The 22576-nt window shown below is 42.9% G+C and overlaps 2 protein-coding genes across 14 annotated transcripts in view; one reads left to right on the forward strand and one right to left on the reverse strand.

Moving 5' to 3' along the window:
* The window catches only part of CCDC150 (coiled-coil domain containing 150), a 56019-nt gene extending 35159 nt beyond the window's left edge, over positions 1 to 20860 (forward strand). For 6 of the 12 annotated variants that reach the window (XM_073306261.1, XM_073306257.1, XM_073306262.1 and 3 more), the window contains 10 exons: positions 741 to 910; positions 2704 to 2797; positions 3662 to 3831; positions 4678 to 4804; positions 5490 to 5684; positions 6286 to 6354; positions 6441 to 6602; positions 6981 to 7067; positions 9256 to 9375; positions 10458 to 12767. In XM_073306261.1, the coding sequence (XP_073162362.1) occupies positions 741 to 910; positions 2704 to 2797; positions 3662 to 3831; positions 4678 to 4804; positions 5490 to 5684; positions 6286 to 6354; positions 6441 to 6602; positions 6981 to 7067; positions 9256 to 9375; positions 10458 to 10574 (1311 nt within the window). In that variant the 3' untranslated portion in view covers positions 10575 to 12767. Of the gene's footprint in view, positions 1 to 740; positions 911 to 2703; positions 2798 to 3661; positions 3832 to 4677; positions 4805 to 5489; positions 5685 to 6285; positions 6355 to 6390; positions 6603 to 6980; positions 7068 to 9255; positions 9376 to 10457; positions 12768 to 14589 lie in introns of those variants that run through there. The other 6 variants (XR_012154343.1, XR_012154344.1, XM_073306259.1 and 3 more) reach the window with 6 other exon arrangements.
* Positions 13344 to 22576, reverse strand: part of GTF3C3 (general transcription factor IIIC subunit 3) — a 30933-nt gene continuing 21700 nt past the window's right edge. For both annotated transcript variants that reach the window (XM_073306285.1, XM_073306286.1), the window contains 2 exons: positions 18223 to 18375; positions 13344 to 17674 (listed from right to left, as the gene is read on the reverse strand). In XM_073306285.1, the coding sequence (XP_073162386.1) occupies positions 17552 to 17674; positions 18223 to 18375 (276 nt within the window). In that variant the 3' untranslated portion in view covers positions 13344 to 17551. The remainder of the gene's footprint in view (positions 17675 to 18222; positions 18376 to 22576) is intronic.

Below are 22576 nucleotides of genomic sequence, written 5' to 3' on the forward strand. Positions count from 1 at the left end.
CTTCTTTCCTAACACCCCTCCTTTTTCCTTCTGCCTAATAAAACTCTGGCTTATCTGGCCAAGATTATATTTTGTAACATAGTGGAAAGCCTGTGACCAGAAAGAGGCAGCTAAATGCAATGCCCTCCTAAATAGCCTCATGCTGGTACAAGTTTGCTAGGTCTCGGAGTGGATAAGACCATGTACTGTGCCTGTGTTTTTCCAGCAGTGAAATTACAAGTGAAAGTCAACATCAGAGACAGAAACTTCATTTTCTATCTTTGCTGTTCTTTTTTCTCTCCTTGTGTGTGTGTCTTATTTTATCTTTTAGATCGTGGGACTGGACTTTAACAACAAGAAGAACAACAACTGCTCATACCCATCTCTACTTACTTACTTTTCTTTTCCCCAAAAGGACAATTATTACCATCTTTAATACCATCTAAAAAACTATCAGACAACGGTTTTTTCCTTCTAAAAAACTCCTAACTAAAGGGAAAGGAAACAATTGTGTGTTTGCCATGGTACTAAGCAGGCTGAAATCTCTGTTTAAAACTGTTTAATATTGGACAGTGACTGAGTTATGTTAACACCTTTGGCCCATATATTCCATCTAAATTAATACAACAAAGACAAGACTGATCTTCCCTGAGCCTGCGGGAGAAGTAGCCTACTTATGATTTATATGAAGAGTATAATCAAAGTAGTCTTTATTGGAAGTTAACCAATTTCCCCCCTCTGCCTGCTTTCTTGTATTTTAGGTGGCAAACTTACAGCGCCAGCTACAGGAGGCAAAGGAGGATAACGACAAGGTGACATCTGTCCTGGAGAATGTACTGGCTTCTCACAGCAGGATGCAGGCAGCTCTGGAGAAGGTGCAAACTGAGCTGGGACGCAAGGATTCTGAGATCACAGGGCTCAGAAAAGACAGGTAACTGTGCTTGAAACTCTTTGCGACTCTCAGTATCTGTAATGTTGTGAAAAACTAGACAAGCCAGGCCAGGGAATGGCTTGATCACCGACTCTTTCTCTAGGGCTCAAGATGATTATCTGCCTTTTGGGAAGTAAGCAGACTATATGGGACCAGATAAGGTAGTTCCCAGTGAACCCAGTTTGTTTTTATAATCCCTGCAGTTAGTTTTTTCTGCAATATTGGGAGAATGGAGGCATAGCACTAGCTGATTTGCCCCTCATGTACACATGATCAGTTCCGTAAGGGTTGCAGTTGAGAATACACTGCCTTCTTTGTTAACCAACTATCATTAAGTGCAGTGTGCCTGTTGCACAAGACTTCATAAAAATATCTCCAGAAGTTAGTCATGTGTAGGGATTTATAACTGGGGATAGTGGGAATCAACATCCAAAAACCTTCTACAGACTGTTTTAATACTCGTAACTCAGGGATCGGCAACCTTTGGCATGCAGCCCATCAGGGTAAGCCCCTGGCGGGCCGGGCTGGGCTGTTTACCTGCCGCGTCCGCGGGTTCGGCCAATCACAGCTCCCACTGGCCACAGTTCACTGCTCCAGGCCAATGGCAGCCAGCACATCCCTCAGCCTGCGCTGCTTCCCGCAGCCCCCATTGGCCTGGAGCGGCAAACTGCAGTCAGCGGGTGCTGCGATCGGCTGAACCTACGGACGCAGCAGGTAAAGAAACCGGCTCAGCCTTCCAGGGGCTTACCCTGACCGGGCTGCATGCAAAAGGTTGCCGATCCCTGCTAACATATAAAATTTTTCCCCACTGAGGCATAACTCCTTGAGTATCTCTGCAAATTTCCGGGTGCACATACCCTGCAATTTGTCTGTCTTTGTGTAGTAACTGTTGCTTGTTTTAAATTTTAGGTATAGTGCTCTGTTATTATAAAGCCAATATCTGATTATTAATCCCTATAGGATCTTATATAGGCATCTAGCAGAGAGGAGATTGTAGTGTAAATGTAAATAGCACATTAACTGTATTTTTGTCTCTGATCTAACTTGATTAGCACATGGAAAGATTGCTCTATTTCCTGTGTGAACAGAATTTATTCTGTATTTTTTGTGATTTTTATTCTAGTTTGAACCAGTTAACATCCAAAATCTCACAGATCAAAGATATCTGAGAATTTGCAACACTTTCTTCCCTATGTTTGTGGACTCTGTGTTAGTTGTAAAAGAAAGTTTCAGACTGATGAGTTGGCAGAACATGTAATTACAGTTGTGACGTGAGCCAATGAAGCATGCCAGTCACATTTACAGTGGTATTTATAGGCAGGCAACTCCTGTCAGCCATGTATATAATGCCAGTCATTATACTATAGGCCAGCAATCCCTGTGTGGCAGATTTTCATGAATGGGAGATAGCTGTACATTGCTGCACAGCAAATCATTGTGCTGGCAACTGGATGATGCTATAAAATTAAAACTGATCTTGGATGCCTAGAGCTAACATTAATGTCATTTGGCCTACCTTTACATGCTGCTTGGAAGTATACCAAGTGGTATGATAGCTGTGGCTGAAGCCAATTCATCATCTCATGGTGTGCATCAGAGGGGGAAGAAATTGGGAGTTGAGAGAGAAGATTGACCGAAATTAAAATTCAGTTCCAGTCCAAACAAGATACTTTGAAAATAGAAAACTGTGATACGACCTCCGCTCTACAGGGGAGAAGAATGCATAGGTAGCTTTGCTGTTAACCATGCCCCTTGATTGAGTCTTTATTCTCTCTCTCTCCTTTTGTTTGCAGGACCCAGAGCCAACAAAAAATCCAGAAATTAGAGGCAGAATTGGAACAGTACCAGGCCAAAATGGTTGTCATAGAAACTCAGCACAATAGTCAGGTAGAGACCAAGTTTTTCCAATGATAACAGGTTGGATTAGTTCTGTGGTACTGAACCATCCTGCTTTTTTGGAAGATGGAATGTGGGGGAGTACCTGCCAGGAAACTTACAAGGCAAAATCTGTAAACACTGGGGTAGATCATTTTATGGAGATTATAGAAAGGAAGTTTTACTCCATCCAGAGATGCCTTGAGAGAGCTAAACTTCCAACTGTCTTCAAATGGGAACAGAGAATGTGGACAAAGGTTTCTGAAATGTGCATTTCCTTCTCATGAATATCTTTATTTTGTTCTTCACATTCTCCTCTTTACCTCTCTTTTTTTTTGGGGGGGGGGAGTAAGAGGGGGGCATTGCTGCTTGTGTTTAAACTTAGAAATATTTAGTCTAGTCTTCTGTCTTTTGCTGGAGGCATTGGAGGCATCTCTTCGGCCATGTCTATACCAGGAGAAACTTAAAATAGAATTGTGTTTTAAAACCTAACACTTAAAGACAATTTTGTCCTTAATATAGACAGGGCAGTTGTTAGTGTCAGTCATGGTTATGTCTACCATGGACAGCCTTCACTTGGAAGGAAGTTTGCTGTCTTGTGAAGCCTTGATGGAAAGCAGGATGTGATGCTTGGTCTTCTGAAATTGAGTCTAAGGACTTCCCACAGGCCACCAGTTGCCCTCAATCGATAGTCATCAAGCAGAGGCTGCTAACACACCATTTGTATTTGCCAGAGTTCTAGTCGAGCAAATTGACACTGACTGGGAAAAAGATCCCTTCTGTTCTTACTGGGGAGTTGGTGAGGGAAGGAGTGTTTATAGAAGTTCTTCTCATTCAATTAAATATAAATTAGATCTCTCTCTCTTTACCCCTGAGGTGGACCCACTTTGTAAAGCACTAGAAGTTGCTAGAGCAGACAACAAGAAGCTTGCTTTGAGTTTGGAACAAGCTCTGCAGGCCAATAGTACCCTGCAGAGCAAGCTGATACATACTCAGGAAGAAATGAACAGGAAAGAAATTGAGCATCAGCAGTTGATGGCCTGCAGGTAAGAACAAGTGCAAGGTGCCGTGGCTGAGGAACACTTTGCTTTTCCATTTCTAGCTGCAGAGCTTGTGGCCCTTTCCATGCTTTTGTCAGTTGCAGCAACAATCTCTGTGGTGTGGCTGTTGAGCTTGGTGGATTGATGGACTGGTGCAAAGCCCTCATGAACGAGCCGTTTGCCTGCTGATGCAGTGACTTCTCCAGGCTCCTCTGCAGTATTGGAAGGCTGCAAATGGAGCCCAGTCTTTCCTCTGGGCTGTATGTGTGGCGCAGCCCAGAATGCAGGAGCACTATTCTGCTGTTTGAGTGAATATGCCTGCGTGGCTGGCAGCACTTGCCACTGACAGCCTTGCAATATGGCTGTTGTTCCTGTACTGCCAGGAGGGGATGGGGGCGGGGAAGGAGTCTGCCTCCTGGGAACTGCAGGCTGCTTGCTGATAGGAGTTGAGGAATGTTATGAGCTGGAGCAGTCCGCCTCATTCTCCTGGGAGAACTCTGCAGGCTGGCCTAGAGCAGACGCCTCTGAGAGGAAAGCCTCCCTCAGACAAGGAGAATCTGTCTTGTATTTCTGTTTGGAGCTGTTGTTGAGGAAAGAAATGTGCTGAACGTGCAGTTGGATGAACAAATTGAACTGGCCTCCTGGACTGCCATGCTTCAAAAGCTAAGTCAAATCTTCATGGCGCACGTAATGTGGCAAAATGAGGCCCACCCAAGCACAGAAAATATTTTTGGACCATCACTTTTTCTTGCTGTTTTCTTTTTGTGGCCAGGTCTTCCCACTTGTAGTGTTTATGAATTCATTCAGTATGGTTTATTTCCTATAGCTTTTGTCTTCCTTCTTTCCTGAAAGGGAGCAGCTAATTGAAGAAGCCACAATGGAAGAAAAGCTGTATACCGAACGCTTGGAGTCCTTGAAGAAGCAGTTTCAGACCGAGCGAGAGGCTACAAGGAAAGCAGGTCACAGGGAATCTGCTGAGGTGAGGAGGGGCAGAATTGCAAGATTCCTTCCATGGTCAGTTTCCCGAGAAGAGCTCTGCTTCCCAACAATAAGAAAACAAAAGTGATCTATGACACTTCTTGTCCCCCTTTTGTGTTGCAATATCACTTGGTAGTAACATAAGAGAGTTTTGGCCTGCAGTGGACAAAGTGATGCTCTGGTGGCTGTAGCATAGTTAGCGATGTATTTATCACGTCTATCCCTCCCCTTTTGTTTTTTGTGCAAACCTAACTGTATTTCCCTCTAAGGCCTATGGAATAAACCAAAGATTAATTAGAATGTGGTTTCCAGGAAGGACCAAAAGGCTATAGTTTGAAGGTTGTATGATGTTTGATAGCAGCCTCCAATTATTGCAAAATCCTTGTCATAAAAACATGGTATATGGAAGAGAAGAGGCAGTAAAACAGTGGTCTCTGCTTCTTTGGTCTGTCATGGGCTATATTCTTTCTATGATCTGTGTCCTCTGACCTTACAAGAATTCAGAAACCCAGAGGTTAACCTGTGTATTCTTTCATTCCCTATGAATAACTGGAAGATCCAGCTTAACAGCTACTTACCAGAGACTCTCTTCTTGGTGATATTCACAGGAAATACATGTCTCTGATTACCCTAGCCAGACATTTTTGGGGATGAACATGAACTAACCTCTTCTATATGCCTCCTAGCTGAAGAAAGCCCTGGAAGAGGCTTCTTCCAAATCAGCTGAAGTGTCCCGGGCTAACAGGGAGCTGCGGCAGAAAATAATGGAGTTGGAAAAGTCCCTGGTCAGTTACAGGGGGAAGCTAAAGAGCCAAAGTGCTCAAATCAGACACTACTTGGCCTCCAAAACTAACAACATCCAGAACACAGAGAGGATAAAGGTTTGTGCAGATACCTTTTCACTCTGAAAAACCCCGTTCATACACCATCTCTCCTTGTAATGGGAAGAACTACTGCTGTCACTGCAGTGGGGCCAGGCCAGGATACTGCCACTGGTATAGAAAAAACCTGGTGCCAGTAGGAGTCTGATAGTGTCAGTAACAGCTGGGAAATGCTCGTCTTTTGTGTCTTTTTTTCCCTACATTAAATGCTCTTTTTGCTATGGAATCACTCTATAGTTCGACAGATCACTTCACGGTAGTCCTTTGTTTCCCAGTTCAGTGGATTGGATAAGGCATCTTTTTGCCAATAGGTCATGTTGAAGGGAAGGGCCTACAGCTTCTGGCCGCCTTTTATAAATGAGTGATTTCCAGTCAGTAGAACACTACTGGGTGCTGGGTGCTTGTGCCTCCCTCTCCCTGTCTTAATGAAGATCCTCTGTGCTGGGCTCGAATGCCACTCTGCTGCCTGCTTGTCCCCAGCAGAGCATGTGTTACTCCAAATCTCAGTCACACAGTAAGGATGGCGTTTGGAGCAGCCCAAGCTCTGTCACATTAAACAATTTCACTGGAGCTTCCTCCTTTCATTTAAAATTATTTTCAGGAGATTGAATCTGAGCTGAGGCAAATGGAACTGATCAAGGAGCAGTATCAGAAAAAAAACTATGAGCAGGTGGGAGCTCACTATACAACTTCCCCTTTCCATTAGATTAGAATCTGCATGTGGTCACTGAGATCTCACTTCCATGCCATCTCTAGTCACAGAGCATCCAGAAATTCGTGACAGAGTTAACAAGTCTTCAGAGTGAGATGCAGACCTTGGCCAAAAACCAGCATGAAGTGGCAACACGGAACAGGCAGCTGGAGGCCCAGCTGGAAATGGAGCAGAAAATGCGGCGGCAGCTAGAGAACCAATGTCAGGTAAAATGCTCACAGCCTTGGAAATACAGTATGATCCGTGCTGAGCTGCATGATCCTGTCCTGGGGTCTGAATGCTTATTGCCTCTGAGCATGTTGCTGGGCCATAACTGTAGGGTCCTATTGCCAGTGGTGGGTGCTCATTCCCATGCCAAGGGGGCTTTTATAACCTCTCTTTATAGCTGTTTATTGGAGCATGGACAGCAATGTATGGCATGGGCTTTTATGGAACTGAATATTTGACCTACTGGGCTGGGAGTTATTCTACCAAAACTTTCCAGTCCAGATTCCTGCTCATTCTGTTATATAGAAGTGGTTTGTGTTATGTCCTGTATGAACAAAATAAAGAGAGAGGTCTGGGTGTTATTTTTCTCTCTCCAGAAGCTAGATGATACAGTCAAACACTTGAAGAAATGCAAAGAGGAAACTGAGCAGAAACTGAAAGAAGCCAGTGTAGAATCGGAACAGGTGAATACAACAGTGGGAAAGAAGAGATCCTCTGGTACAAAGCAAGAGTTATCCGTCCTTGGGGATGACAAGATTTGTTTGTGGGACATGCACTGGGAGGCCCTTTAAGTGTTAAGAACAAGCCTTTGATGAGGTGGGAAGTAAGGTGCAGCCACAGTCTATTTCTCCCCATGGTCATTGGCTAGTGCTTATCCCAGGCCCTTCTTCTGTTAGAGCTCTTAACAGTCTCCTATACAAATTATTATAGTTTAGTTAGGCCTGTAAGAGGAAGTTCTCTCCATTTCTGTCAGTTTCCACCTGGTTCAATGGCTTGTGGGTATTGACAAGTTTAAAACACCTGCACATCTGTCCTCTCCATTAAGCAGTGTGAGCCGCTATATTGTACCATTTTGAATAACATTACTCCAAACCACCTCTTTTAAAGGTGAGTCACATTTCCCCATGCACCTCATCGCTTATTGAAAGCCGATGGTATTGCACAGTAAAAGTCCAAAGCACAATACCTTACAGAAGTGTTACAGTAATTTGGTTCCAAATTGTACAGTACTGTAGTTATTTCACAAGGGAGCTCTCCAGGGTAGGTAAGGGAGTAAGTAATAAAGGTCCTTTAAATTCAAACTGCACGGTACTTTGTAGCAGTAGTAGGTGGATAGAAAGCTGGCTAGATTGTCGGGCTCAATGGGTAGCGATCAATGGCTCCATGTCTAGTTGGCAGTCTGTTATCAAGTGGAGTGCCCCAAGGGTCGGTCTTCGGGCCGGTTTTGTTCAATATCTTCATTAATGATCTGGAGGATGACGTGGATTGCACCTTCAGCAAGTTTGCAGATGACACTAAACTGGGAGAAGACGTAGATACGCTGGAGGGTAGGGATAGGATACAGAGGGACCTAGATAAATTAGAGGATTGGGCCAAAAGAAATCTGATGAGGTTCAACAAGGACAAGTGCAGAGTCCTGCACTTAGGACGGAAGAATCCCATGCACGGCTACAGACTAGGGACCGAATGGCTAGGCAGCAGTTCTGCAGAAAAGGACCTAGGGGGTACAGTGGATGAGAAGCTGGATATGAGTCAACAGTGTGCCCTTGTTGCCAAGAAGGCCAATGGCATTTTGGGCTGTATAAGTAGGGGTATTGCCAGCAGATCGAGAGACGTGATCGTTCCCCTCTATTCGACATTGGTGAGGCCTCATCTGGAGTACTATGTCCAGTTTTGGGCCTCACACTACAAGAAGGATGTGGAAAAATTGGAAAGCGTCCAGCAGAGGGCAAGAAAAATGATTAGGGGACTGGAACACATGACTTATGAGGAGAGGCTGAGGGAACAGGGATTGTTTAGTTTGCAGAAGAGAAGAATGAGGGGGGATTTGATAGCTGCTTTCAACTACCTGAAAGGGGGTTCCAAAGAAGATGGATCTAGACTGTTCTCAGTGGTAGCAGATGACAGAACAAGGAGTAATGGTCTCAAGTTGCAGTGGGGGAGGTTTAGGTTGGATATTAGGAAAAACTTTTTCACTAGGAGGGTGGTGAAGCACTGGAATGCGTTACCTAGGGAGGTGGTGGAATGGCCTTATTTAGAAGTTTTTAAGGTCAGGCTTGACAAAGCCCTAGCTGGGATGATTTAGTTGGGGATTGGTCCTGCTTTGAGCAGGGGGTTGGACTAGATGACCTCCTGAGGTCCCTTCCAACCCTGATATTCTATGATCTGCATATAGGATTGTCCTTAACAAGAGTTCTTGCTAACACATGATGTGAAATAACTTGCTAATTTTACAGCATTTGTCGTTCTTTAAATGATCCTGGTGCCAGCACATTGCCAAGCAAAGGCCATGCTGTCTCCCCTCTTTCTTCTGTGGTTTGCTGTATTTAGCCTCCATTTTACTCTCTTCCTCTACCACCTTCTTGATGCTTTTCCCTCTAGTTAGAATTGTTTTCTCTTGGGCTAGTGCCAATGAGAGGCCCATTAGTTACTCAATAAGGGGGTAACAGCAGTGCAGTGTGGACCTTTCCACCCCCTCCACCATGTTGTAGGAAGGAGGCCAGGATGGCCAAGTGGCGTGCTCTATGCTTACATAGAGGTGGGAGATTTAAAGAAGTCTGGATTTGAAATCTTGCCTGTCTGGTGTGCAGCCCAGAAGTTGAAACTGCTAACAGTTCTCTTTCTGACTCTAATCACTACTCTCTTCCTCAGATCACAGCTAACCTGGAGGAAGCTCACCACTGGTTCAAATCTAAATTTGACAGCCTGCAGCTAGAGGTAGTGAAAAACAAACAGCAGAATATCCCCAGTGAAAGGAACTATGGCAAGGAGGTAAATAAGGGAGTTGCTTTTACTTTCAAGGTAGAGGTGCATAGTTAATGGAAGGATGAGGAATAGGGAACAGCCTGTAGTAGAGTTCCCTGGGTATGTTAGAGGAGCAATGGTATGAGTACAGGCAGGCCATGCTGTTGCAAGGAAGAGTGCTGGCACCTGTTGAAGTGAAGGTAATAGCAAGGCCATGCAGGACTGTAGCAGGTGTTTCCTATGCAGAGGTGAGTATCAGTGCCAGAAGAAAGCCAACACTGTTTTGTTTGAATGCATGTAACATGGGCAGGAGAGTTTCTGGAGAACTATAAGAAAACTCTGCCCCTTTGTGATGTTCTGCTGTATGCAGAGCAGGAGCAGAGAGGCGTGATCTGCAAACAAAACTTCCCCACCTCAAGCGAGGGGAAGAGCAGACCTCAGACCAAAATTTTCCCTGTTTCCTATCTCATTTCTTTAGCAGGTTAAAGGTGACAATCAGAATTTTGGTTTCTTAAGCCCTGTTGATTTCTGCAGTTCCCATTAGCCCCCACCTCTCTCAGCCCAACTAGCATCTCCTTGGGGCAGGAAAACACTCTCAAAGGAGTAAGCCCCTGGACAAAGGTTTTGAAGTTTAGTTCTCTAACTTTTTGCTGATGTTTCACAGAATGTGCTTATTTGGTGGGGAGATGACATTTGTTGAACCTACTAGAGCCAGGTGGAGACAGGAGAGGAATGAGGGAGCCCCTTTCTCTCCATTTTCCATATCCTGCTTCTCTCCAGCTATATTTTAGGTCTGATTAAGCTCCTACCCAAAAAACTGTATTGAAAATGAGTGGCTGTAGTGTGCCTTCTTCTCTTGCTTTTCTCCATGACTGCTGCTATTCTCCTCCGACACTCATCCAAACAGTTCTGTAAAGACAGTTCTCCTTACCTTGTTTTGTATGCAGATCTCAGAGCCTTTGTCTCTTACAGCTGTGGCAATTCCCAGAGAGCTGTTTGACCTTGCTCTAAAGATGTATCTTGAGCTGCTGCAATCTCTGTATTTTCTACTGTTCATTGGGAATGAGAGTGGATAATCAGTTTTCATCCAGTACCCTGTCCTTTAACAGATGGAGAAGGAAAAGGCCATGAAACTCCCTAGCCAAGCCTCCCTGAATCGCTGGGAGACTAAGCAGCAGCTCAAACTCATCTCCAGGAAGTACCAATCTGAGCTAGACAGGAAGTGATGTCATCTAACCCAGGAGCTTCCAGGCTGCCATCCCACCCTGCACTTGTGAACACCACAGTTCAGACCAGATCTTCACATGGTGGAAGATGAGCCCTAAGGTTGAAGTATCTTGATCTATAAGCATCTGCATATTTCAGAAGATTTTTGAGTGGGTGTAAGCAGAGGTCCTGTATGAACTTATGAACAGGGTCTGCTCTGATTCAGTGAGGAAGATCCTTCAAATAAAATGCACATTGACTGGCTGGCTGATGGGAGACCAGTGCAGACAGGTTTTGGAATATTAAATTGTGTGCTCCAGTTCAGCTTAGCTAATAAGTCTCACCTGTCTGACACATACTGGAATGTATTATTTTGTGAGGTAGCTTTCCATTTCCCCCACCCTAACATGGCCTTTGAGTGGGACTAGTTTGCTTAAACACTTTATCATGGAACTCAGATTAGCAAAACCATAATTTATAGCAAAGAAATGATTCCTATCTCTAAAGCTTCCTATACAAGTAAGTTTATGTTCTGGATCTTTGTCTCCAGTCACATCTCTCATTTGTGTTTTAGCAGCTCAAGAGGAGGGGAGTGGGTTGGAATGAGCCCTGCAAAGTGAGGAGACATCGTTATTATTGAGAGCTCAGATTGTTGTGCAAGGATTCTGCCTATCCAGGGGATGGTCTTTTGGATTCCTAGGTTGGTGATGGTAAACTTGCTGAAAGAGGGCAGTTGTCCACTGTTGGATACTGATGGTTACCTGACCAGTACAGGGAGGATCCCTTCTTAGCTGATGGGAACAGCTACCATTAGTAGCAGTAAAAGGAGCCCTGGGTCTGGGCACTGAGAGGAGGACAGTGCCCTTGAGCAATTGCAGGATCCCTGTCTGCCCAAGGCTCCATTGCTGGAAGGTGCTCCATGTGGGTGTGAGAGGCTGCCAGGCAGAACACCTTGCACCATTGGTACCCATGTGATTAATAGAGTTGATTAATTCTGCACCACCTTGGAACAAGTTACCCAAAGGGCAGGTGGTGTCCACAGCAGGTGCTATACACTCGTAGTTGCAGTGGGTTAAGACTTTAACTACCATTCCCTTATGATATAGAAACGAACAATTTTCATCCACTGTTCAATTAATGAGCACTTCTGAGTAGCTCAGATTCCCTCCTTAAAACTCAGTCTGTCTTGGCTTACGGTGTAACCCAGCTACATCAGATGTGCTGTTACACACCTAATTTTAATAATTACAGTGCTGTTTCCTAAGCTTCCTCCAGTTGTCTGATCCATTTGTTTTTGTGGGGCTAGTTTGAAGCTCTGTGGGGCAAAGGCTATGCCTTCTTCCTCTGTGGTGTGTACAGAGCCAAGCATATTGCTGGGACTTGGCAAATAACAATCATTCCACCCATTTTATATACCTACATTTGTCATATAAACTTAATTATGCTACAACAGCCTGGACCATTATTTTAGGACCTGGTCCTGCCCCTATTGCTGTCAAAGGGGTATTTTGCCATTGACATCAGTGAAAACAGGATCAGACCCTTAGTGATTAAGCACCTGATTGGAAGCCCATTAAAACTAATAGGTATCTTTCATTAACTTCAGTAGCCTTTGGCTCAGATCCTGTTATGTTGCTGAAATTCCTAAGCAGCAGAAGTCTTCAATACAACCTTATGTTCCTCCTCCCAATCTACCACTGGTGAGCTGAGTTTCTGCACACCACATCACTTCTGAGTGGTGGGGTTAAAATGAGCTTATGTGTAGGATTCTGTTCCATAGCCCTGTTCTCCTCTCGGGTCAGTATCAGTAGTGTAGTCTAACTCTGCCAACGTTAGCACCAAGCTGTAGGCATAGCCGGAAACCAACCTAGCGTGGCACTGGCTGCCTTATTTCACACTTCATCTATTTGATCTCGTTAAGCTATGTGGCTGTTAATGACAAAACACACTGCCCTTCATCTAAAAAGAGATGCTAGGAGGTATGGTCCAGTGAGGGAAGACAGCTCCAACTGCTACCATCCAGTTTCCTTTAGTAGTTGTTGCTACCAAGGAGCCATTGTTTTAGTGATGAGTGGGTAGGGATTCTTTCTTTCATCAGGCCCTCTTTTCACAGATACAGGACACTGGAGTGCTGTGTGTATAATTGCTGTGTATAGATATCTGCTGACTTTGTATTTAAATAGTCATTAAATCTGCTTTAATTAATACTTAAATAGTTGCAGGTTGTCATTCTAATCCATGGTACATGAAACCTATTATTTCTTTTAAACAAGTACCCAATAAGCACTTGTCCTGAGGTGTTTAGGACTGAGTGTGGTGAGACTTAGACGCAGTCTAAGCATAGAGTAATACTTACGCTGCTGTAGTGCTTTTCATCCTAACCACTAGCCTGCTACAGTAAAGCCCAGAGGATGGGGAAATGCCTTGATGTTCACTGAATAGTTTTTGCTGAATACTCCCTTCATCATGGCGGGAGGAGCAGCATGACAGGAAGGCAGGATACCACAGCCTATCATAACTACGTAGTAAATTGATAAAGGCAGAATACAATTACCTTAATTTTACAGGAACAGTATGGTTAATGCTGTTCTTAGAGACAGCACCCTGGGCTTGGGCAGGAACTCCGTTTTGTGCCTGAAGCAGGGGACGGGTGCTCCTAGTACCATGCTGGGGCACTGACACTGAAGGAAGAATAGCAGCTCCAGAGTCACCAACCAGCCTTTCCTGCAGGGCACAGCTATTCCCTGCCACCCTGCACTGACCTGCCACTGCCTTCTGAGCCCTATAGAATTAGAGCAAAGATAGCTAGGACTGCACTTCTGAGAGGTTCTGGGCTGGGTGGTCTCCATAGTTCTGAAGGAGAGGGGAAAAAACCAGCTTTTTTCTAATTAGATATGTCTCACAGTACACAGTTATGGGTTGGACTTCCCCCCGCACTCAATGAAGATAGGAGCACACATGCTGTTGAAAGCCATGGGATGTGTTCTTTTAACTCAGTTTTATGGCATGGGATTTCCAAAAGCACCCAACTCTTTCTAAAAATTGTCAAATGGGACAATACGACAGCGGAGATCACTTTATTTTCCCCACTATTGGAGTTGTGGTTTTAAATTCATTGTAGTAGTTAGAGTTAAATTCAGACCTTAACTTTTCCACCACCTGCTGAATATTGGTAGGAGTAGATGTACAGTGGAGTCACATCTTACGCGGGGGTTAGGTTCTAAAGTCAGCACGTAAAGCTAAAATTGCGTATCGTCAAAATTACCCTTGAAAATCCCTTAAATTGCCCATAAAGTACAGTATACTGTACATGGTTTTGTGTATACAACCCTGTACAGTAATATGTATAAATGTATACACTAATGTACAGTATAAAGAGTACATATGCAAAATATAATTTTACAGTAATGTATTTTTAATTACGGGGGGTTGACAGCTTGATGTCGATCCAGGAGGATGGATGTGATGGAGAGCGAGTCGTAGACGAAGTGGTTGGCTCTGGTTCAGCTCAAGAAGTTAACTGCGTAGGCTCATCTGCTGCTGGTTGTTTTTCCTTTAAAAACATGGTGATCGGCAACTGTCGCTGTTGTCTCTTGAGCTGCTCAAACATTTCTTGGTATGGTCTCAAATCATCCATAAAATACTACGTGTGATTTTGAGGCTTCGTTCCATAGAGGGATCGTATTCAGAAATTAAATCATTCTTCATTGGCAGATGTAGTTTCACCAGTCGCTCCACATTTTTGAGGTTGAAGTGGTTCCTAAAACTGTTAAGCCAACCTTGGCTGGCTTTGAATTCCTTCTCAAAGGCTGTCCCTCTTCAGCAGGAGGTTTGAACAGCGTGTAGAGGCTAAGAGCCTTTTCTCGCAACGTGTTGCCATCGATAAACACACGTTTACAGTTCACGTCTTCCAGCCATTAGTTTAATGCCTTTTCAGTCTTCACTAAAGTCTTAACACGCACCAAGCTCATCACCTTAGCAGTTATTGGAGCACTTGATGCCACAGCTTGAAGAATTTCTCTCTCTCGAATCTAGATGGCACAGATGCTAGATTGGTTGCGGCCATATTTACGCGCCACGTTGGAGACCAACATACCATCTCTCAGTAAGTCCAACACAGCCAGTTTTTCCTCCAGCGTTGCAACAGATGGCTGTTTCTTCGGTTGAGCACCAGATGAAGTAGTTGGCTTGAGTTTAGGGGCCATGTTGTACGAAAAATATGTATCTTTAAACACTAGAATCACACTCAGCGTGGCAAGATGCTCACACTACGAGAGGCAAGCAGGAACTGAGACCAACTGAGGGAACAGCAGATTCATGTCTCCCATCTCACGCTCACTCCGGGGCATATGCTCACTGAGTGGAATGGTCGATGGAATCGCCCGCGCTATTTACAGGTATCTTGTTATTTTTCTTTTTTTGCCGAGCGCATATAGTTGAATTTGCATAAGTTAAATGCGCGTATGATGCAACTCACCTGTACAACTTTCATTGACACTGCCATACTGTAAATGGATAATCAGGATAAGAACTATGAGCTGCCATGGTAAGTCGTTATAGGAAGTGTGAAATTTCTACTAAACAAACATTTTCTACCTCAGTAATATTTGGAAGATGGCAAAACTAAATAAAAATATGCTCACTTATAGAGCTATATAGCATTACACAGCATTAGACACTGTTAGCCCTTACTCTGGATCCATGGCCTTCAATGAAAGTACATACATGTGAGAATAGCAAGCAGCTTTCTAATGGTCATTCCCAGTATCACTCAGACAGAACACATTTGTGGTTAGGGTTTGAGGACAAGGAGTAGACACTTTTGTAAACAACCTTCTAGGGAGGTCCAAGCTACCCACCACTACTGTATCTAAGCACACTCTAAGAACAAGACTATCCAGGTAATTAAGCCCAATATTGTAATAATTTATTATTTGATACAGAACGGTCTACAGTTTAAAGTAAGAAAATAACTTGGGAAAGGAATATCAGAGCTGGCAGCAACTACAGTTAAAGTTGCCTAAAAAATGTTTCCATTCTAAGCCACTTACCAATTGATTACAACTTTGCCAACTATTTAAGCTAAAGGTTTCCACCTCCAGCTGATTTTTTTGTTTTGTTTTAGCAGAAGCAGTTTGGCCATTTCCGAGAACGCAGTTAAGAAAAAAAACAACATTGTTTTTCACAGGTTAAATTCTTAACAAGGTTCTCTGAGAAGCTTCTGTGCATTCATGTTTTGGATCCAGTTAATTCCTTGAGTACCATCTGTCCTGTGCACTGAATAAAGTTGCGGCAAAAACAGTATCTGATCATACAATTAGAGACTATCATACGGACATAAAAAAGGGAGCCAAATTAAGGTTGCAAAGTCTAGCATTCAAGTTAGAAAATAGTAGAATTAAAGCTGACTTTTGGGGAAGAAGGAATAATATTCGGGATACTATAAATGCTGGCCAGTTATGACCTATTCTCCAAAACACAAGTCATTTTCTCTTACCTTCAGCACATCAGAAGTCCACAGATTGAGATTTTTTTTTTTAATTGTGTTGATGAGCGAACAGCACACTTTCAACAGTAGTATGTATGTGTCATCATTTTGTCTGACCATTTGATCTCATCATCTGATCTAATATAAACAAATTATATTTTGGTTCACCAGGAACAGAGAATTTGGCAAGACCTTTGTTCCAGTTTTCTTCAAGAGCTGTAACGAGTGGCTGAGATTTAATGCATGAGCCTGGTTATACCACCAAACTGACTAATGTGTTATCTAATATAATTCGCGTTACCACTAAACTTCAATTAGTTGGGCCAGCTCGAAGTACTACACATACCAAAATTTAGTATTGTAATACTACAAAGACTTTTAAAACAAATCTTACTGAAGATAAGTTTCAGAGATAGGACTATCATCATCACTTCCAGTATGACGTTATTTCTCTGCAGGATAAGATCAACATATGACACCTGTATAATCGGAATTATCATTCTTGATTAGCGAAGCAATATACAGAATTTGCAGCACCTCTCTTTCAATATTTAATTATTTAATACAGGAAGATAATGGGCTGTAGGTTACGACACCTAACAAGTGTTTAACCCACTACACAACTTAGGACTTTTTTTTGTTTTTGCTGAGAATAAGTTATTTAAATGATTGTTAATTTTATAAATAAAGATATTTACTAGACCAATTTACAATACTCCTGAAAATGGATACCTTTTACCAATGTGACACCGATTTAGTAATATAAGAAAATTACTTTTCTTAGACACAGCTTGCGATGAAATAAAATATTTTTCTAGGAATCTTTATCATCCTTTTTAAGTACTTTAAAGGTCTTGCAATTGCAGTTATTTGTAATGTTAAGTTTGTCCCCCTTCTCTCTGGAAAAATTCTCCCAGGAATCCAAAGCATCTATTGTCTGGTTGTGTTCAGCTTATCTTCCCCTGCCCTTCAAGCCCATTTCTTCAGTCTTCCCTCTCCTATATAACAGTAACAATTTTGTACAGTACATGGCAAATGTAACCAATTGCCAGAATTGAACTTGGACAGTAGCCAGTTAAATTACTTTTTAAAAATCTTCTCAAAAAAAAGTACACATTTTTAGTCCCTGAGAATTCTGTGTACCAGCACCAACTTCAGGCTTCACAAAAACTTATCAATAACGTGCTCGACCAACATCTAAATAGGTCTGGAGAAGCTGCTCACAAAAGCCTGCTTGTCGAACCTTGCTTGTATCGGGGCATTTTACAGTTCCAACCTCAGGAAACAGAAAAAATAGCTTAAAAGTTCAGGAAACAAAATATATACAGTAACTAGTAACTCTGATCCAATCACAGCTAGATCAGTTTAGAAAAAATATGTACACATCTTTTTGAATGGGTCTCTCCATTGGTGTGTAATGCATGAGATCCTCATTGCCCCAGTGGAAATGACAAATGTTATTTTCCTAGCAGGCTACCTCTTAGTCATAAACAGGTGCCACAAACTCCATCATACGATTCCATATGTATACAACAGCTTTTGAGCCATTCTTAAATTTCCACTGCTCTGATAAATTAGTGACAAGTTGAAAGCAACATCTCTTCGCAAGTCTGTCTGATCAGCTTCTATTCCCTGAAAGAATTAAAAAAATCATTTACTAGCTTGCATGGATACTATACCATGAGTTACATTAAAAAACATAACAAAATCAGTGCAATAACACACATGGGCAAGTTCTTTATCATCTAGGTACTCAGTTCATTCCCACCACGTTCAGATAGTTACATTGGAATTCTATATTTCTATACTAAACCTTCATAATCATGAAACAGAGAAAATACCAGTTATATTTAATATTCTGGCTTTTAAAATAGACCTTATGTATGCTTCTTTATTCAGGTGGCAAAGTTCTTCAGCAACCATTTTCTTGCCGTTGCTACACCAGGCGGATAATAAAATAAACCTGACAATCATTACCTGAGCAATTTGAGTTATACATGTTCATGAATACAGCTCAGATGACAATTAAATTAAGTGCTTTCTCTAGTGCCTCTAAAATTACACTGGGATTATTCAATGCAAATATAAACTGGACACTCATGCTTTACTTCTGGTTAAAACATATTAGTAATGCTGATCTGATTTTACTTTTATAGTTCAAATGTTTAACCATACGGTACCTCTAAGATGAGAGGAGGAAGCTCCAGTGCCTTTTGGTAATAATGGATTGCCATATGCACTAATCCCAGCTGATGAAGGCCACGGCCTAGGTTATAGAAAGATTCTTGGCATGGTCCACGGAGGCCCAGGTACCGGTGAAGGAAAGAGAATCCCTATGCACAAAACATACATTGGAAGCTTTATTTTTTATAAAACAATAAGCAGCATGTTTTAAATTTGCAAAAAGAGGTTTATGCCCATAAATATAACTGCCTAATTTAAGGCCAAATGCAAAAACAAGCCATCCACTTTCCATGACACACTAGACCAACAGAGGAGATTCTTTGTTGCCTCAGCAGCCTCACACAGTGAAGACAACAAACAGATCTTTTGATAAACTTTGAGCAAAATTGCTCAGAATTATTACTATATTCTATAGCACTCAACTCTGATAGATATTTACACACATGTAAGACAGGCCCACGCCCTGAAGAACTTGCCATCTAAATAGTGAGACAAAAGGAAGGGGAGGAACGAAGGGATACAATGAGATTGTTTGCTTAACCCCGTATATGTTACGCTTTAGAACACCACCTCTTGTCTACTATTTTTTTAAACACTTGCCCACCCCAGCCCCCTTTATCCCCATTTGAATTAGAACCTGCAGTGATGTTACACTCCGTATTATTTATGGAAATATGCTTACGATATGGATATGGCATAACAGATATATTTTATGCAAGGTGGGTCTTATAAGGTATCATCGGAAAGGTTATAATTTACTGAATGTGATTATCCAATTTATATGCATGTATCATTTCTGTATCTAAAGTTAGGAATATTGACTATGCAATAATTACAACTGTGTGTGTAGTTGGGAGACACCCACCAGACAATAGCCCATCAGCCTTGATGGGCCATTAGGAAGAAACAATAAGACGTTTGAAAATACTAATCTCTCCTTCCTCAGAGGCTTCCTGGGACTAGATGTGACACTACTTGGTGAGGTGGTCCTGTCACCTGGTACTAAACACCATCTTGGACTTCTAAAAAGGGGGGGGGGGGAGATCAACACTGGGAAACAAAAGATTCCCGCCTTATGTAAATCGTATTTAAGGCTGGGGATTAAGTTGATCTTGGTTCACTCTTCACTGAATCCCCACCCAGGAGGACTGCTGGAAACACCTTAGGAACAAGGACAAAGGGAAAGGGGGAGGAGTACTGAACCCAGGCTGGAAAAGGGATCACAGAATCATAGAATATCAGGGTTGGAAGGGACCTCAGGAGGTCATCTAGTCCAACCCTCCACTCAAAGCAGGACGGATCCCCAACAAAGAGGTGAAATGACACAACCAAAACCACACAAATCAGTATCTGAGCCAGATTTAGAATGTAGGAATTCCTGACTGCCAGTTCATTAGCTATAGCTCTTATGAGCAATCCTTCAACAAGTCAGTGTATGAGCTAAATAAATGTGTGGTAAGGAAACAGAGTTCAGTTTCATGTTTTGAATGGATCATCACCAAAAAAAAGTGAGCATTTTTGTAACAGCCATGACAGCGAACCAAAAATTTGGATTTGTGCAAATGTAGGAAAAAAGGGGATTAAAGGCATGACATTTATTTATATACAATGGCTATGAAAAGCATTTTCATTTTTCCCCTTGAATTTCTTTCTTTCTTTATTTTTTTTTTTTAAACTTACAAAGGAGCATTGGCGAAATAATGTAAGAGCTACAGCCTTGTTTTCCCCACAGGATCACCCTTTCTGCCTGACATCCCTTACTATCCTATATCCAACTCATGTTATAACTTTGGCTAAGATTGTATCATGGTTATTGTTAGTAAAAGTCACAGACATGTCATAGGTAACAAAAAAAATTCACGGAAGCCCTGACCTGTCTGACTTTTGCTACTACAGCTCCATGGTTTCCCCCGCCACCATGGTGGCTGGGAGCTGTGGGGTTCCCCCTCTGCCCATGGCAGCTGGAAGCTGCAGGAAGAGGATATCGGCCAAAGAGAAAACAGGACACCCCCAGCCGCTCACCTGAGGCATCCCGCTGTCCCCCACCCCCACCCCACATGAGGCTGTTGCCCATCGCTGAAACCCTGAGGGCCCCCTCAGGAGTGTGTCACCTGTTGCTGGAACCCTGAAGGGGGGCTGCTGTCGCCTGTCACTGGAACCCTTCCAGGACCCAGCTGGCTGCCAGCTCCAGAGCCCACAGCCCCTGAGGCTGAAGCACAGAATGTCACAGAGGTCTCTGGAAGTCACAGGTAGCCTTAGTTACAAAGCCTCATGCTAAGACTGTCCAACCAGTAAGGGCCACACACGCATGGCATTCAAAAATAATACACCATGTGTGTCTTAGTGGATCTGGTCTGTGAATAAGATACCTTAAAATTTAAGCTGCAAGCAGGGTAGCTAACCTTCAAGAATTTCTGCAACCAGCATTTAGGGTGAGAAATTACTTCTTGAAACCAGTTTCTTTAAGATCTTAAGCTTAGTATGTGTGTTTTGTTTTATTTGCTTAGTAACCTGCTTCGTTCTGTTTGCTATCCCTTATAATCACTTAAAATTTACCTTCTATAGTTAATAAACTTATTTCTTGTTTATAACATAATACAGTTTATGCAGTTCATATCTGGGGGGGGTCAAGAAGCTGTGCATCTCTCTCTCAACACGCAGGGAGAGGGTGAATTTTTATGAGCTTGCGCTATGCAGATCTTTCTATATAGCACAAGACGATATTATCTTGGGTGTACTCTCCAGAGGAAAGCTGCACTTGAGTGCTGGGCAATTTCCTAGTTGAATCTTCCCATAGAGAGCTGTTTGCAGACTCTGCAACACAGCCAATAAAAAAAATTATAAGGGCAGGAACAAACAGCTCGGGGTAAAGTAATGAACAATTCACATATCCTAAGTAAAAAGACAAAGGGTCTCATCATGCTTCTACTGAGCCAACGAGAGTTTTCCCATAGGAACCCAACTCTCGCAGAGCTAGAACTTGCAATTTCCCCTGTCCTGCGGTTTAGCCACTAGACCAGTGTTTTTCAAAGTTCGGGTCGCGACTCAATACTGGGTCGCAGCATGTAAGGCACTGCCTTGCTTAGCATCCAGGGACCCTAGCGGCTGTGGTCAGCACCGCCAACCGGGATGTTAGAAGTCCTGTCAGCGGTGCTGCCCAGCTAAGGCAGGCTAGTGCCTACCTGTTCCGACACCGTGCTGGGCCCCGGAAGCGGCCAGCAGCGGGTCTGGCTTCTAGGCAGGGGGGCCACGGGGCTCCACGCACTGCCCCCACCCTAAGCACCAGGTAATTCCCCTTGCTCTCCCTCCTATCCCTCTGCCCCCAATTCAGAAGGATCTACTGCCCCCATCCCTACCACCACCTCTGCCGCTGACTGGCTATGTAGCTTTGGTAAAGTCATTCAACCTCTGGGCCTCAGTTTCTCATCTATAAAATGTGAGATGATACATCTGCCTGCCTCTCTCCCTCCCAGGGTTTCTGTGAGCATTCATTAGCTAATGTCTATACAGTGCTACAAAGGTGATGGTGTTAGGACCAGAGTCACCTCCCAAAGAGAACACATTCAACACAACCATTTTAAGATTAAAATCCACCAGAATATTTCTCTTTTTCAATTGAAAGAGTCTTGGGAAAAATCAAATTGGGTTCAGCAGGAGGCAAAAAATGGAACACAAATTACTGTACAGTAATGACAAGGGTCATGTCTCATTTTGATGTCACACAGGAATGTGCAGCCTCTGCTGTAACCAGGGGGCATAATTTCTACAGCCACTATTGATAATCAGAGAAGAGAGCTCATTCAACAGTAAGGAATTAGCTCAGACTCTAACAGCTGATGATGATAATTAGAGTCACCACTATGTCGCTGTCTGGGTGAACTACTGAACAAACAAATCAAAGCAAAGATTAAAAACCCTCAACATAGGTGAACATGAAATGAGAAAAGCAGAGACAAAAAGGAAGGCATCTTTGGAGGGTGACATTTTTCAAGTATATTCTTTGGAGACTGTCAGCAACAGAGATAGGAAGGAAGGATTATTACACAGGAAAAAATAGTTAAACATATTTAAAATTAGGCCAAAGTGTGCAAACTTGAATGCCTAAAGCTAGGCATCTACATAAGTGCTCTGATTTTAGGGTTGCTCAGCACCTGCAACTCCTACTGAAATTAAAGGGAGCTGCAAGTGCTCAGCACTTCTAAAAATCAGGCCCTGTATTTAAATGCCTAACTCCATGCCCCCAAACTGGAATATGTTGGCCCTAGCTCTTCACCTCATTTGGTTCACTGAAAGGTATCGGGAGGAGGAGTAGAGGGAATAATAATAATAAAAAAAAAAACACCTGGAATT

The sequence above is a fragment of the Lepidochelys kempii genome, chromosome 11 (assembly GCF_965140265.1).
Source record: "Lepidochelys kempii isolate rLepKem1 chromosome 11, rLepKem1.hap2, whole genome shotgun sequence".
NCBI lineage: Eukaryota > Metazoa > Chordata > Testudines > Cheloniidae > Lepidochelys > Lepidochelys kempii.